Source organism: Mauremys reevesii, linkage group 24 (genome assembly GCF_016161935.1).
Source record: "Mauremys reevesii isolate NIE-2019 linkage group 24, ASM1616193v1, whole genome shotgun sequence".
Lineage (NCBI taxonomy): Eukaryota > Metazoa > Chordata > Testudines > Geoemydidae > Mauremys > Mauremys reevesii.
In genome coordinates, this window is record NC_052646.1 from 3707344 (window position 1) to 3720872 (window position 13529).

A 13529-nucleotide genomic window follows, 5' to 3' on the forward strand; every position below is an offset into this window, starting at 1 on the left:
CAAATCAGGACCCAGAGTGGCCTATGGCAGATGGACTACAACTCCCACAATGCCAAGGGAGACGCTGCTCAGTCCCTAACAGCAGGGGGCGCTGTAGTGCATGCTGGGACTCGTAGTAATTGCCCCGTGGCCACCAAATGGTGATCTCCCCTTTGAGTCAGTGCTAACTCCAGTGCCCCAGTGCAGTGCTAGGGGTGTAGGGAGCAGGTGAGGGGCTCAGTGGGCAGGCGCTTTCCTCTCAGAGTCACTTAGGGTGACCAGATGTCCTGATATTATAGGGACAGTCCTGAATTGGGGGACTTTGTCTTATATAGGCACCAATTACTCCCCACCCGCTGTCCCGGATTTTCACACTTGCTTTCTGGTCACCCTAGAGTCACTGCTAACCCCAAAGCCGAGCGTGGTGAGTGGTGCCAGGGATTCAGTTAGGGGCTCAAGGCTGCAGGGACCATTGGTAGGAGCCCTGGCTCCCAGTATCATGCTCATAATCACAGCCCCATTGCTCCCCTAAACTGTTCCATTGCTCCCGCAATGTAAAAAGCCACCGTTTTTCACCTTGTGCACTGTTTCTGGTGATACAGCTGGGGGCATTAGCACTTTGCCATTTTACTATTTAGGTTACATATGTCAAACGGGGTGCGGCAGCAGGCCCCTGGTAGCACATAAAATAGTTATCCAGTAATTGGACCCATCTTTGCACAGGCCTCCCAATCTAAATACCTACTTTTCTTATGCACACGTACTGGATTCCACGCTCCCAGCCTTTCCTTGTTACTGCACATGCTGCTTTGCCATATCATTGCACTGTGTTTGCAGGAATACTACCAAGTGCAAATCACCCAGGCAAATCCCTCAGTGCCTATGATTTGGACCAGAAATGGTTGAATCTGGGTTAGCTACAAACGGAATCATTATCACCAAAAGTCTCACTTCTCATCTTGCTTAGCGAAGGATAGTGAGGCCCAGGGATGAATTCTGATTGAAAAGACCATGGTTCTATTTCCATTTCTTCCACTGATTTGCTGCCTAGGCAAGCTGCTTCTTGCATTACTGCAATACAAACCAATAATCATAATAATCTCATGCATGCTGTTTTTACACTGGTATCACTCCACTGACTTCAATGGAGGTCCTCCTGACATACAAGAGCAGAATGAAGACTTGAGATATTATTATTCTTCAAAAATGTGGGGCCTGATCCAAAGCCTACTGAAGCCTATTTGCTAGTATGCTGTGAACTATTAACATGAATCATTAAAGTGAAATCAAGAGAAATTAGTAAAATGCCTTAATTTTTCCACTTTTGAAGGGTTGGGTATTGGCTAATCTGCAGTTGGTCACCACCCCCTAGACATTAGCCTGGAGAACTGGCAAGTCCCTGCTGTGTTAAAAATGGGTTATGAAGACCTCAGGTTTCAGAAGCTGAAAGAAGGTTAACCTCCAAATTTACTTCTCACTGATTATGATCTTTATTGTAAATTTCTCTCCATTTCTTATGAACTGGCACAGCAAAATGAAACTGGTTGGTTTCACTCTTGTTTTTAGTCAGTTTTACTCTCTTGGCCATGTTAGAGCATGCTAGAGGAGGACTGGTCTAGCGGTTAAGGTAGTGGTGTGGTACTTAGGAGATCAGGATTCAGTTCTTGCCACTGTTGCAGACTTATGGTGTGACCTCAAGAGTTGTTTCCCCTGTCAGTGCCTCAGTTCCCTGTTTGGGGCACAGAAATATTAACCCATCCTCTGCCTAGTCTATTTCAATTGTAAAGTCTTCAAAGCGGGGCTGTCTCTCTCTCACTACATGTGTGCACTGTGCCTGGCACAATGGGGCCCTGATCTTGGGGCCTTTATATGCTACTGTACATATCCTAAAAGAGACTGGGTTTCCACCACAGCTGGAAAATGTTTAAATTGTCTTCCTGCTCTCCCTCTCTCTCTTCACAAGCTAATGAAAACCATTTCCACTGAAACTTACAACAACCAAAAAATCATGGAAGCTCTTATCAGGTCCACTTCTGCAGTCACTTCTCGGGCAAAACTCCCACTGAAGTCAATATAAGTTTAGTGTCATGAATGAAGTTAGAGTCAGGACTTCTCTCCCACCTCCTTTGATACTCATCTCAAAAATCTATCCTGAGCTTCCAAAGACTACAACCAGCAGTGCCCCTTCACAAGAGATCTCTAGAGCTCCCTTCATGGATCCCATGTTCTGTAGTTTTCCTTCGCCTCCATGGTATTTTTGCCTGTGGTAGTTCCTTAAACACGCCTGCTCATAAAAATGTCTCTTGTGCAGCACATTTTCACTGTCTTTACACCACCGAAACCAAATCCTATCCCAGCAAGGGCTGTTTCAATGCCAGAAGTCATCAAAATCCATGCAAGGCAATGAAAACAAAAGAGGAGAGAGGTCATCCTGTGAGTTACTGTGGGAGCTTCTTTGCGATGTTCACAAGTCCACATCACTAGGTGGCGACGCGGAGCAGCTATGCCTCAGATTTACTGAGCTGTAACCTGGCGGAAGGGGCTTTGGTTACTATGTTTGTGATGTGGCTGGTTTTATATGGTTGTGTTAACTCTGAATAGTGGGGAGGAGTTATTTCTCCCTCTATACATTTGGTTGATTTACTTAGATAATTATAATTATATTACACGATCACTGCCGGCAACCTGGTCTAGTGGTTAGGGCTCTCTAGACAAAGTCAGAGACCTGGGTTGTATTCCCAATTCAGCTACAAATCTGCTGTTTGACCTTGGCCAAAGCTGTTCCCCACTCTGCCTCTGTTTTCCCTCTCCCACTTGGTCTGTCTTGACTATTTAGACTGCACAGATCTGCAGAGCAAGGGCTGTCTCTCTCTCTGTGCACACACAGTGCCTAGCATGGTGGGAGCCTGATCTAAGGGTTGGCCTCAGCCAGGATCGGGGCCCTGTTGGTTTAGATGCTGTGTGTAGACAGAGGGTTAATTACCACACCCTTGCTCACACTGAGTGGTACATTGTTCCTCAAGTAGCCCCCTTGATTTCAAGGAGATTATGCCGAGCGTAAGGCACCATCTAGTGAGAGTCACAGGAGCACGATCTGGCCCGTGGTAAGAGACAGTCCCTTGTGTCTTCTGTCAAACTGGGAGGTGAAAGAAAGCAGCATGAACTTGAAAGGGGACTATTGAGCAGCCAACCACAATCACCCGATGGGATGAAGCATCCAGACTTTGGGGATGAGCTAGTGACTCGGGAAACAGACACGGACGATAAAGGAAACTCTTAAGAAGCTGGGACTGGGTCTTCTCCAGCAAGATAAAACGGTTGCCCTCCTCCCTCTCTTCCAGCAGCGAGATACTGTAGTCAGCAGCATGCGCATTACAATTGTCATCAGGAGGCCTCAGAATGATCAACCCATTGAGATGAATGGGAAAGTTCAGACCTCGTGGAGTTATTGTTTCAGGTGGGTGGCAAACTCAGGCAGACCTCACTGATTCGGTTGACAGCTGGTTCCTGCATCAGAAGTTAGCTTTGCAACCACAAGGGCTAGGACTAATGGTAATACACATACAAAAATAATGAGAATCATTAATACTAATAGAGAACGAATATTTTAATTAAATCTGGATTGTCCACCTGCAAATGGGGATAATAGAATTTCCTTCTCCTCGTCCTTTCTCCGTCTTGTCTGCTTAGACTGGAAGCTTCCTGTCTCTTGCTGGGTGTGTGAATACTCCCTAACACAATGGGGACCTGCTCTCAGTTGAAGCCTAATAATAATTAATAAATCATTAATAATTAGTATTAAAGTCGTGGCTACTGGCTTAAACTGAGAGCAGGTCCCCACTGTGTTACAAATACCTTCAATTCAACAGTGCTGCCAGCCATGCTGAATGGCAGCGAAACCTGGGCACGGACGAAGAGAGAAGGACAGTGACTGTCGGTAGCTGAACGGGCAATGGAACGAGCTAGGTTGGGAATTTCCCCTCTGGAGCGTATCCCAAATGAAATGATTAGCGAACGCCGCGGAGTGAACGATATTGTCACAGAAAGCTGATATAATGAGATACGATGGGCGGGCCACAGAGCACGGTTCACGGACAATGGGTGGAGTGCAATCATTCCTGAGTGGGACCCGCGAGAACAGAAAAGACCACCTGGTTGGCCTCCGAGAAGATGGGAAGGTGACACTGTTAAATGTTTCGGACGAACGTGGAGAAGAAAGGCAAGAATGCGAGAAGAATGGTGGATATGTTGTGATCGGTGCAGTCTTGACGACAGCTGAAGACCGATCGATCCAGGGGATTATTAAAGCCATTGGTGGGGGAATTACCAGCTAAGCTGATCTGGCACGGTAGCGAGCACTCTGATCCTGACCCAGCAAAGCACTTCAGCGCATGCTCACAGCTAAGCACACGGGTAGTGTTATTGAACTCCACGGAACTGATCAGGGCCAAAGCAGTCAGGCCGAGCTCCTCGAAGGTAGTTAGGTGCCTATCTCCCATTGAAATGAGTGGGAGTTTAGGGGTGTAATTATCTTCAGCCCCTTGCAAGATCAAGCCCTCAGCTGCCAGGAGCTCTCCCCGTTCAACCCCTGGCCCTGCTATTTCGACTGTCCGTTAATTATATGGAAGGGGGAGTACAGAAGTGGAAATCCCCAATATTCAGACCTTCACCAGTTTCAGTCCTGATTTAAGTTGGCTGCTTTTAATTGTAGTGTTGGGGAAAAGTGTGGTAGAGGGAACTTATGAATCAGCCATTAACAACTCAGTAACCTCTCTGGTCTGTTCACAACTTCAGCTGCCATCCTGCAAAGATTTACTCACAGACTTGACTTCCCACGCTGTGAGTGGTCCCTTTATTCCAGGCCCTGCCCCTGGATTTGGATCCACACAAGCAGGTCCTTGGCTTCAAAATCATGCGATTGTGACCACCACCACATTTTGGGTTCTTTTGAGCTCCCTTTTCATTTTAGAGCCTTGCAGGGAGGGTCCCGTTTCCAAGCTTTTCTTTGCAACCAAAAGGGCTAGAAACATCTCTTCTTTGAATGAAAGCCAAGATTCTTACCTAATCCTATGACTCCAGCTTTAAGGAACACACTAAATACAGCCAGAGTTGGCCACATTGACACACACACATAAGTAGCTTCATTGCTGGGGCCTTAAGTATGTGGGCCATTGTTCATGAACTATAGCTGGAAACTTTATTTACTTATTTATTTGTACAGGACCAATAGCAGCTCTGAACCAGAACGTTCTGTCCATATAAAGTATCTTTAGTTGGACTGTCTTGTATTTTCTTTTTTTCCTACCTTGTTTGCAACAAGACACATTTAGGCCCAGCTCCCGCAAATCGCTGACATGAGTGAGTAACTTAAATACACTTTGTCAGCCTCAATGAACTCAGTGGGGCTACTCACAAATGGAAAGTTACCTGGGTGCTTAAGTGGTTATGGAAATGAGGATCTTAACTACATTTATTTTTCTTGGTTTAAAACAAAAGCCTGATCCTGCAAATTGTTTCAGAGCTCTTTAGAGTCATAGAATCTCAGGGTTGGAAGGGACCTCAGGAGGTATCTAGTCCAACCCCCTGCTCAAAGCAGGACCAATCTCCAGATCCCTAAATGCCCCCCTTAAGGATTGAACTCACAAGCCTGGGTTTAGCAGGCCGATGAGCTAGCCTTCTCTTTGCAAGACCAGGGTAGCAGACAAGTTGAAATCAGCTCAGGCCCTGATCACAGCCACATGCTTAACTTTATGCCTAGGCATAAATTCAATTGATGTCAGTGGGGTTGGTACATATGTGAAGTTAAGCAGGTGTATAAATCTGTGCAAGACTGGGGGTTAGATTTTGACTTAATTCTGGGGTGAGGAGAGAGGAAACTGTCATTGGATATTTGTAGCTTTATCTTGAAAACTGTGAACCAAAATCCTGTATTGTTATTTGCCTGATTGTTCATCCTTAGAAGCTGGATATTTTATCATTAGCTAATTATGATGTTGCAACCAGCCAAATTTACCTGGAGGCTTCCATCCCCCCACCCCGAGGCTAAATAATTAGTATTGTCATTTGTTTGCAACAAGACAAATCTAGGTGGTTAGTCCCCCCTCCTAACCTCCCCAAAAGTCACCTGGATGCTGTATTCGTAGGAGTAATAATTGTATGGTGCAACATGACAATATTTAGCTGGATTCTGCCTCCCCGGCCTGTAGGGTGAGCAGACAGCAAATATGAAAAATCAGGATGGGGGGAGGAATAGGAGCCTATATAAGAAAAAGACCCAAAAATCAGGACTGTCCCTATAAAATCAGGACATCTGGTCACCCTACCAACCGGGGAGCTGGACACTTCATTGATCAATTATTGATTTGCAACAACTGTAGCCAGTACCCCCCATCCCCCGGAAGCCGCCACCCCTCCCTGGCTACTTGGTGTTAGGAATATTTTCTTTTGTTACAAGACAAATGTAGCAGCACAGACTCTTTCTTTGCAACTGTGTTTGCCTGCACCTGAGCGTCTGCAGCCTGGAGTCTCTCTCCCTGTTCGCTCTGGGCTCTGCGCCCTCAGCCTGCGGACTGTCCCCCCCCCGTTTACTGCTCCTCCCGGGAGGGGGAGCGTTCCACCAAGTGGTGAGTCTGGGACAAGGCAGCAGCAAACGAGCCTCCGAGCGCATCCACCGGGAGGGGGGGTGGGGAAGGGAGGGAGCAATTGAATTTCAAACACAAACAACTGCACGGGGCACCGACCCGTCTCCCGGGAGCCAACCTGCTGCTAGCACCACCTGGGCGCCGCTGGCTCCTGCTCCCCCCCCACCCCCGCCCCCAGGCCGCTTGCTCTCCGGAGGGGTGGGGGAGAGCTGCCTGCCTGCCGGATCGCTGGGCTTTGCCTCCAAACTTCACCCTCCCGCCCCCCCCGACGCACACCTAAGCCCCCACTTTCCAGCAGCCTGGCGCTCAAGGCGAAGATGTCCCGGTCCAACAGGCAGAGGGAGTACAAATGCGGGGACCTGGTGTTTGCCAAGATGAAGGGTTACCCCCACTGGCCTGCTAGGGTAAGGAGCCTGCAAGGGGGGGATATCGGGGCTGTGTGCAAAGGGGGGGATCGACACTGCCCCCCCAGTTGCATAACGCGGGCTTTTTGCACGTTGCACGGGGCGTGCAAGGCCGACCAGGCTCAGCGCCCCCGGCTGGCCCAGGCTCCCCCCCACCCCCCTGCCTGTATGGCATGGCAGGGGAGCCTGTGGGTTTAGCTTATGGGGAGCCTGGGCATCTGGGACAGAGCCTGGAGATCTGGAGCGGGACTCAGCCCGTGCGTGGGAAGGCTGGGAGTTCGTAGGCATGGGGGCCCGGAGACCTGGAAGTGGGGCACCACCGGGGGAGGGGGATTTGGATTATAAACCCGCCGTGGCTCTGAAATTAAACGTAGCCAGGGAACCTGTGAGTCTTTCCTGGAAACCAGAGATTAGGTGATAACACTGCAGAACTTGAGATAGAGCAGGGCCTGGGAGCCTACCGATTAGAAATGGAGTAACTGCCTTCCAAGGATTATAACCCCTCAGATTAGCCAAAGAACTCTCAATTTTACCCGTGCCCACGAGAGTGGGCTCTCGGCGTTCAGGTTTTGTAGTTCCTTCATAATCTCTTTTCAGCCATATTTCATAGGATCGGATTTCAGCTTCCACGTGAGAGGTGTATTTTATATAGTTTGTGTGAAATCAGGTCAGATAAATTATATGGAAAAAAAGAATTTCAGTGTAGGTGCTGTTATCTGTGCCAGCGCAAAAACTGAAATTAGGCCGTATAATAGGGAACAAAGTAGATTTGTAACTAGGTTAATCCATTACTTTGTTTTAATGTTTGTTTGTATAGTCTGGCGTGTGCATTTTCATGCTGGACAATACATATATTGCTCTGAAACAAAAGAGCAGCTCATAAATATATGGAAGACAGGTGAATATTTTAAAAAAAGTGTGCACGAGAATCTGATTACTGTTCCATGAGTGTTTACATGGTCCTGTCTGTTTTCATGCTGTGCAATACGCGTCTCTGGGAACAGAAATTAGATTATACACCTGTATATGGGAAGCAAAGTAGGTTATAATAAATATATACAGTGTGTTTTTGTGGCACATAAAGTATTTCACCTTTATCAGTTTCTTTCTGCGATCACGCATTATTATTCCGTCAGGGCTAAAAGCTGCTGCAGCTTAAAAATAAATATCACTTGGTCTGTTGCCTGCTCATGAAAATGGTGCAGATTGTTTAAAAAGTGAACCCGGTTGTATTCAAAGTTTTTTCTGCTAGGACGGTTTCTTGCATATTTTTTGCTAATCTCCTTGGAGACAGTAAGTGAAACTAGACTTTTTCCCTGTTGTGTTTTAGTGGGAGGAGGGGAATTGGAGGGGGTACCGATGGGATTGTCATATTTCATCTTCAGTGCTACAAACAGAGCTCTTTTTCATTTTTGTAATATTAGTGGCCAAACAGAATTAAAGCTGTAGTCAGGGGGTCTCTGGTAACTGCTTTTGCAGTCTTTGTCAGAGCTTTAAGGGTTGTTTATTTATCTTGTAAATTTCATTTAAAGGCACGGTAGTTCCATGAAGGCCCCCTGGGCCCTGTGGGCCAGTCCCCAGCTGGTGTAAAGCAGCTACACCAGCTCAGGATCTGGCCCTTTGGGGGTTTCTTTGTCGTTTGATTGGTTGGAATTTTAATTTTGCACGGTACTAAACAGCAAATGCCCAGCTAGTGCTAAGAAAGTTTCTCTGCGAAGCTGTTGGCTCAGCCTAGGAAATGCGGGTGTAATTCTGGAAGCACGTGTGCTGGTCCGTTGCCTGCTTGTGGCGGGGAAGGTTTGTCAGACCAGGCCTGTGGACGACATATTTTATCAGCTGGTAACACAAACGTGGACGTGTGTTTTCTTCATTACTTCAAACTAACGGCAGAAAAAAACAAACCCAAAACCAAACCCGAACTTCAGATTAGACGTTTCCTTCTTATTTTGACCTAGTTTAGTTTTGTGCTTCTGTTAGAGTGAAACTCTATTAACAGACCTGGGACGTAGGCCCACAAGCTCAGAATTCTGGCCATTTGGTTCCCTTACTGGGAAGGGGGCCCTGTTTTGTGTGTGTGTGTGTTTGTGTGTGTGTGTGTGCGCGCGCGTGTGTGTTGCTCAGTTGTAACATAGGTCCCACGTGTAATTTCCAAGCATGTGTGGGGTCCTTGGAGTCACGTGGTGTGCCAGACGCCGTGAGGCTGGGGTAGGGAATTGTATCCCAGTGGGACTACATGGGTGATGATACACCAGTGCAAAACCCTATAATGCAGTTGTGCTGCACTGGTACAGAATGGGGTTAACCAGTGAAGGAGGTAAAAAATCAGTACAGGCCCCACGTTGCACCAGTGGAGCTCATGTATGTTGGGGATAGGGGGTAGGTGTTGCAGTGTCTCTAAGTACATTGATGTAGCTACAGTAGAGCAAAAATCCCAGGAGAGACCGAGAGGTGCAGAGCCCAGCCATAGGATTATGTTGCCGGAGAAGTCGTGCATTGGTTATAATTTAATTTCGCTCCTAGGTGGTGCTGCTCAGGTTAAAAGTACTTTGTTATTTCATTACAAGCCTGATTTGATGTTACTGGCCGTGTCCGAACAGCTGGATATCATAAAGTGGGATTCCTACACGATTGCCCCGATTCTGCAGTCCGATCAGTGCCTCTGGACCCCTGGCGTAGCTCCCATCTCCGGGTCTGTGCAGAGAGCCTGATTCTGTTGCAGCTGGCAGGAGTTCTGCCCTTGTTTGAACTGGAACCAGGGTGGGGCTGGTTGGCACGCGTGTGAACACCTACATTTTAAAAATCAATCTAAATATTTCGAGCATTATGGGGGAGTGTTCTGCCGCTCCCCGGGCTGGGCCCATCCAAGCCAATGGCAAAGCCCTGATCCAGGCTTTTGGGCTCTGCCATAGTGGTGGTGGTTAATAATAACGGGAGTAAGATCGGGCCGAACTCCTGATTCAGCAAAGCTCTTGGCCCACGTACATAACTGAAGAAGTGGGTTTTTTACCCACAAAAGCTTATGGCCAAATAAATCTGTTAGTCTTTTAAGGTGCCACCGGACTCCTCCTTGTTTTTGTGGATACAGACTAACACAGCTACCCCCAGATACTTAACTAATAGCTGGGGATTTAAGCATGTGTAACGCTTGGCAGAATTGGGGCCTGCACCCTGGCTCTCCTGAGCCCTGCTGATGTCCCCAGACATAGGTGTGAGCAGGGGCTGCAGCATATCTGCCCGGGGGAGTGAGGTTTTCCAACTGCTTTATCTGGGCTTCTTGGGGCCTGATCCTGCTCTTACGGAAAGACAGCGAGAGCCTTCGTCATGCGCGTCAAGGGCAGCTCCAGATCTTTGAGAGACAGACTTCGCCAGGAATCCAGCCGCTCCGGAGCGAGAGGGTGGGGAAGGCAGACTCCTGCTTCAGAATACGTTGCTGGTTATTTTTAAGTGGTTGATGATGCAGTTCAAAATTTCCTTGGAGGATTTGCCCCCGCCCTCTTCCTCAGTGCAGACAGGACAGGCTGAAACCGAAAGCGATTTCAAATGGAAAAATCGCCCCAAAGAGCAGCGTGTTTGAAAGCCATCGAGAGGGTTCAAAACCTCCTGGGTTTTGCAGCCCAGCCCCCCGCATCTCTCTCCCCCCCACCTCCTGGCTTTTGTGGAATTACTTGTGTTTGGTTTCATACCGTGTGGGGGGAGGGGCAGGGGGATACTAACTTGGCTCTGGCCTGGAAATGTGTTTGAAAGGAGCTTTTCTAGGAGGAGCCGACAAGTGATCCTCAGATTCTGAACGTTTCCAGCGTGGGGGGTGGGGAGGTTATTTGGTGGGATGGGAAGGGGGCAGCTTGGGCCGGGTTCTTGTTCGGGGGCTTTTGATCTCCGGCTTGAGGGGAGCAGCGATGTTGCTATTCAGATTTGTTCCGTTTCTCCCAGCCCGATGAAGGGGCGCGAGAGGCTTGCTGCGTTTCCCCGGGGCCTCCCAAAGGGACGTGTCTTTTAATTCCCGGCTGGAGTTTTGCTTCAGGAGAGGAAAATCTCTTCCTTTGGCAGCGTGTGGCCTTGGGGGCTGCCGAAGGACCTGGGCCTGATTCTCCTCTTCGCTTACACTGCCCAGAGGGGCCTAGGGGTGTGGAGGGGGGGAATGACAGGAGCACCCACTTTAAGGCCCCTTGACGTGCCTCAGGGCCTCACTGGCAACCGGGCTCTGCAATTTCCGCTGGGAATTCGGCGGGGGGAGCCAGCTTGCCTGAGCTCCCTGGAGATCAAATTATAAAACCAGTTTGCGTGGGGCTGGGGGAGGAGGGGAACACAGGCAGGTTTCATATTGGGCATGTGATCAGCTCGGTGCACACAAAGAACTGCTCTCTCATTATTCTTAATTGTTCGTAGGCCAGTCAGAGCTCGAGGCCCCGGTCAGGGCCCCAGTGTGCCGGGTGCTGCACAGACGCGCAGCGAGAGACGTGCCCTGCCCCGAAGAGCTCACGGGCTGTTATTTCCCTGAACCAGAATCAACTTTGTCCCTTTGCAGCCGTGTGAAGATGAGGGGACGTATCCTCTGTTCCCTGCACCTTGTGCCGCCGCTCGCACCAGTGCAAAGTGGTGTAAAAGGGCTCCCACATCAGAACGGCAGTGTTGTTCTCTCTGTTTGCCTTGGGATAAAGGACACGACAGGCTTCAGGGCAGTGGGAATAGGACCCAGTAGATTTGCTCGTGGTAGTAATCACTGCTGTCGGGAGCAAATATCCTGCAACTCAGGGTCTAATCCTGCAACTCCCCTGCCAGTGAGCAATCCTTCATCAAGGCAGGAAATGGATGCAGGGCAGATGCTCCTGGCCTTACTCCCACAGATAATCCCATTACTCATGCGAGTAGACCGAGCAGGGTTGTTCACAGAAAAAATGAGCCAATTTGTTTAAACCTTAAAGATTTATTTTTTGTTAATGTGTTTTGGTCTGGTGCATTCGTGCAAAATACCCCAGGTCTAAATCAGGTGTGAGCGGAATCTGAAGAGACAATCAAATTAAAATAGAGAGACATAAACAGGAGGGAGGTGTGACCAGAGGGGACTGCTTGAAAGCCAGATTATTTAGATCATAGCTCATGTAGGTCGTCGGCTCTTTCAGGGCAGGAGCCGTCCGGGATCCTGCACAGCACGTACCACAATGGGGTGCTTGGCTGGTCCCTAGGCTCTACTGTAATTAACATGACTAACCAAACTTCACTGTTAGCACGTCTCCTTAGTTTTAGGTTGAGATTTACCAGGATCCCCAGTGGGTTTAAACTCCCGGTTCCCATGATGGGACTTGGGCAGCTTTGAGAGGCCCAGCAAACGAACATTGTCATCACTACCACCTCAAAGGGAAAAAAAATCCCGACAAACCTAACCCATGAAATAATATTTGTAACCTGAGGGATGGAGGGGACAGTTGGCCTTGTGGTTGAGGTACTTGCCTGGGACTCAGGAGATCAAGGTTCAATTTCCAGGTCCGCTGGGTCCAGTTGCTCCAGCTCTCTAGGCCTCTGTTCTCCGTACTAATAATTACACCGATTATGGTAGCTCTTAGAGGCCCCGACCAAGGCTGAGACGGTGCCAGGTGCTGTACGTACGTGTGATATGAGACAGTCCCTGCCTAAAGAGTTCACAATCTAAATATAGAGAAGAAGTTGGTGGGGAAACTGAGGCATTGAGAGGAACGGTCACCCAGAAGGCCTATGGTAGGGATGAGCATAGAACCCAGGTCTTCGTAGCCCAGCCCTTTAAGCACAAGGCCAATCTTCTTCTTGATTTTAGGACCTTGGTGGTGTCCGTTCAGAATTCCAGCTCGGCAGAGCAGGAATCACCTCTCTCTCTGTCTGTGCAGCCCCTGGCACAATGGAGCCCTGATCTCTGTTGGGGCCTATCGGTGCAGGTAGCAATACAGGCATACGTGCAGCGCACGGCTACAGCTGCTCTGCGTTCCCGACCTTAGGGACTTCCCCTCTGCAGCTGTGGGATCCAAGTCCCTTCTTAATTACAACCACATTATTTATTTACAGAGACTTCAGAGGAGGTGTTGCAGGTTTGCTCCTGATCCTTCCAGGGGAGCGGGGGAAAGGTGCTCAGCACCTTTCAGAATCGTGGCCCCAAGAGGCTCCTGCGGCTGGATGCACACACGGCTCCTAGGTGCTGAGGTTGTGGGGGGAGGAGGTGGATCTTTGGCACCCTGCAGGATTGGGCCCTTCAACTGTTCTTGGCGCTTCCTTCCTTATGCTCCCTGCCTCTTTAAACAAGAAACCGGATCCAGTTGGCCTTGTTGCTGCAGGCCCCAGGCTCCGCTGCCGCTTTAAGGAGCTGGTCTCCGGGGGCCACACGCGCCATTTGTTCTGAAAGGCAAGAAACTAGTTGGGAGCCTCTTAAAGGGAAACGCCGTGTGAATCTGCACCCAGGCCCCTGCTGTCTCCTGGCAGCGACACCACCGGGCTCTCTTCTCTCTCGATCCTTCTAGAGCGATGCGGAACCCAGCCTGCC

General features: G+C 49.1%; 1 protein-coding gene across 1 annotated transcript in view; it reads left to right on the plus strand.

Annotated features, from left to right (window-relative positions):
* The first annotated feature begins 6656 nt into the window (after window positions 1-6656).
* HDGF (heparin binding growth factor) overlaps window positions 6657-13529 on the plus strand; it is a 33119-nt gene continuing 26246 nt past the window's right edge. The window contains exon 1 of the mRNA XM_039513130.1: window positions 6657-7024. Within this exon, the coding sequence (XP_039369064.1) occupies window positions 6938-7024 (87 nt within the window). The 5' untranslated portion in view covers window positions 6657-6937. The remainder of the gene's footprint in view (window positions 7025-13529) is intronic.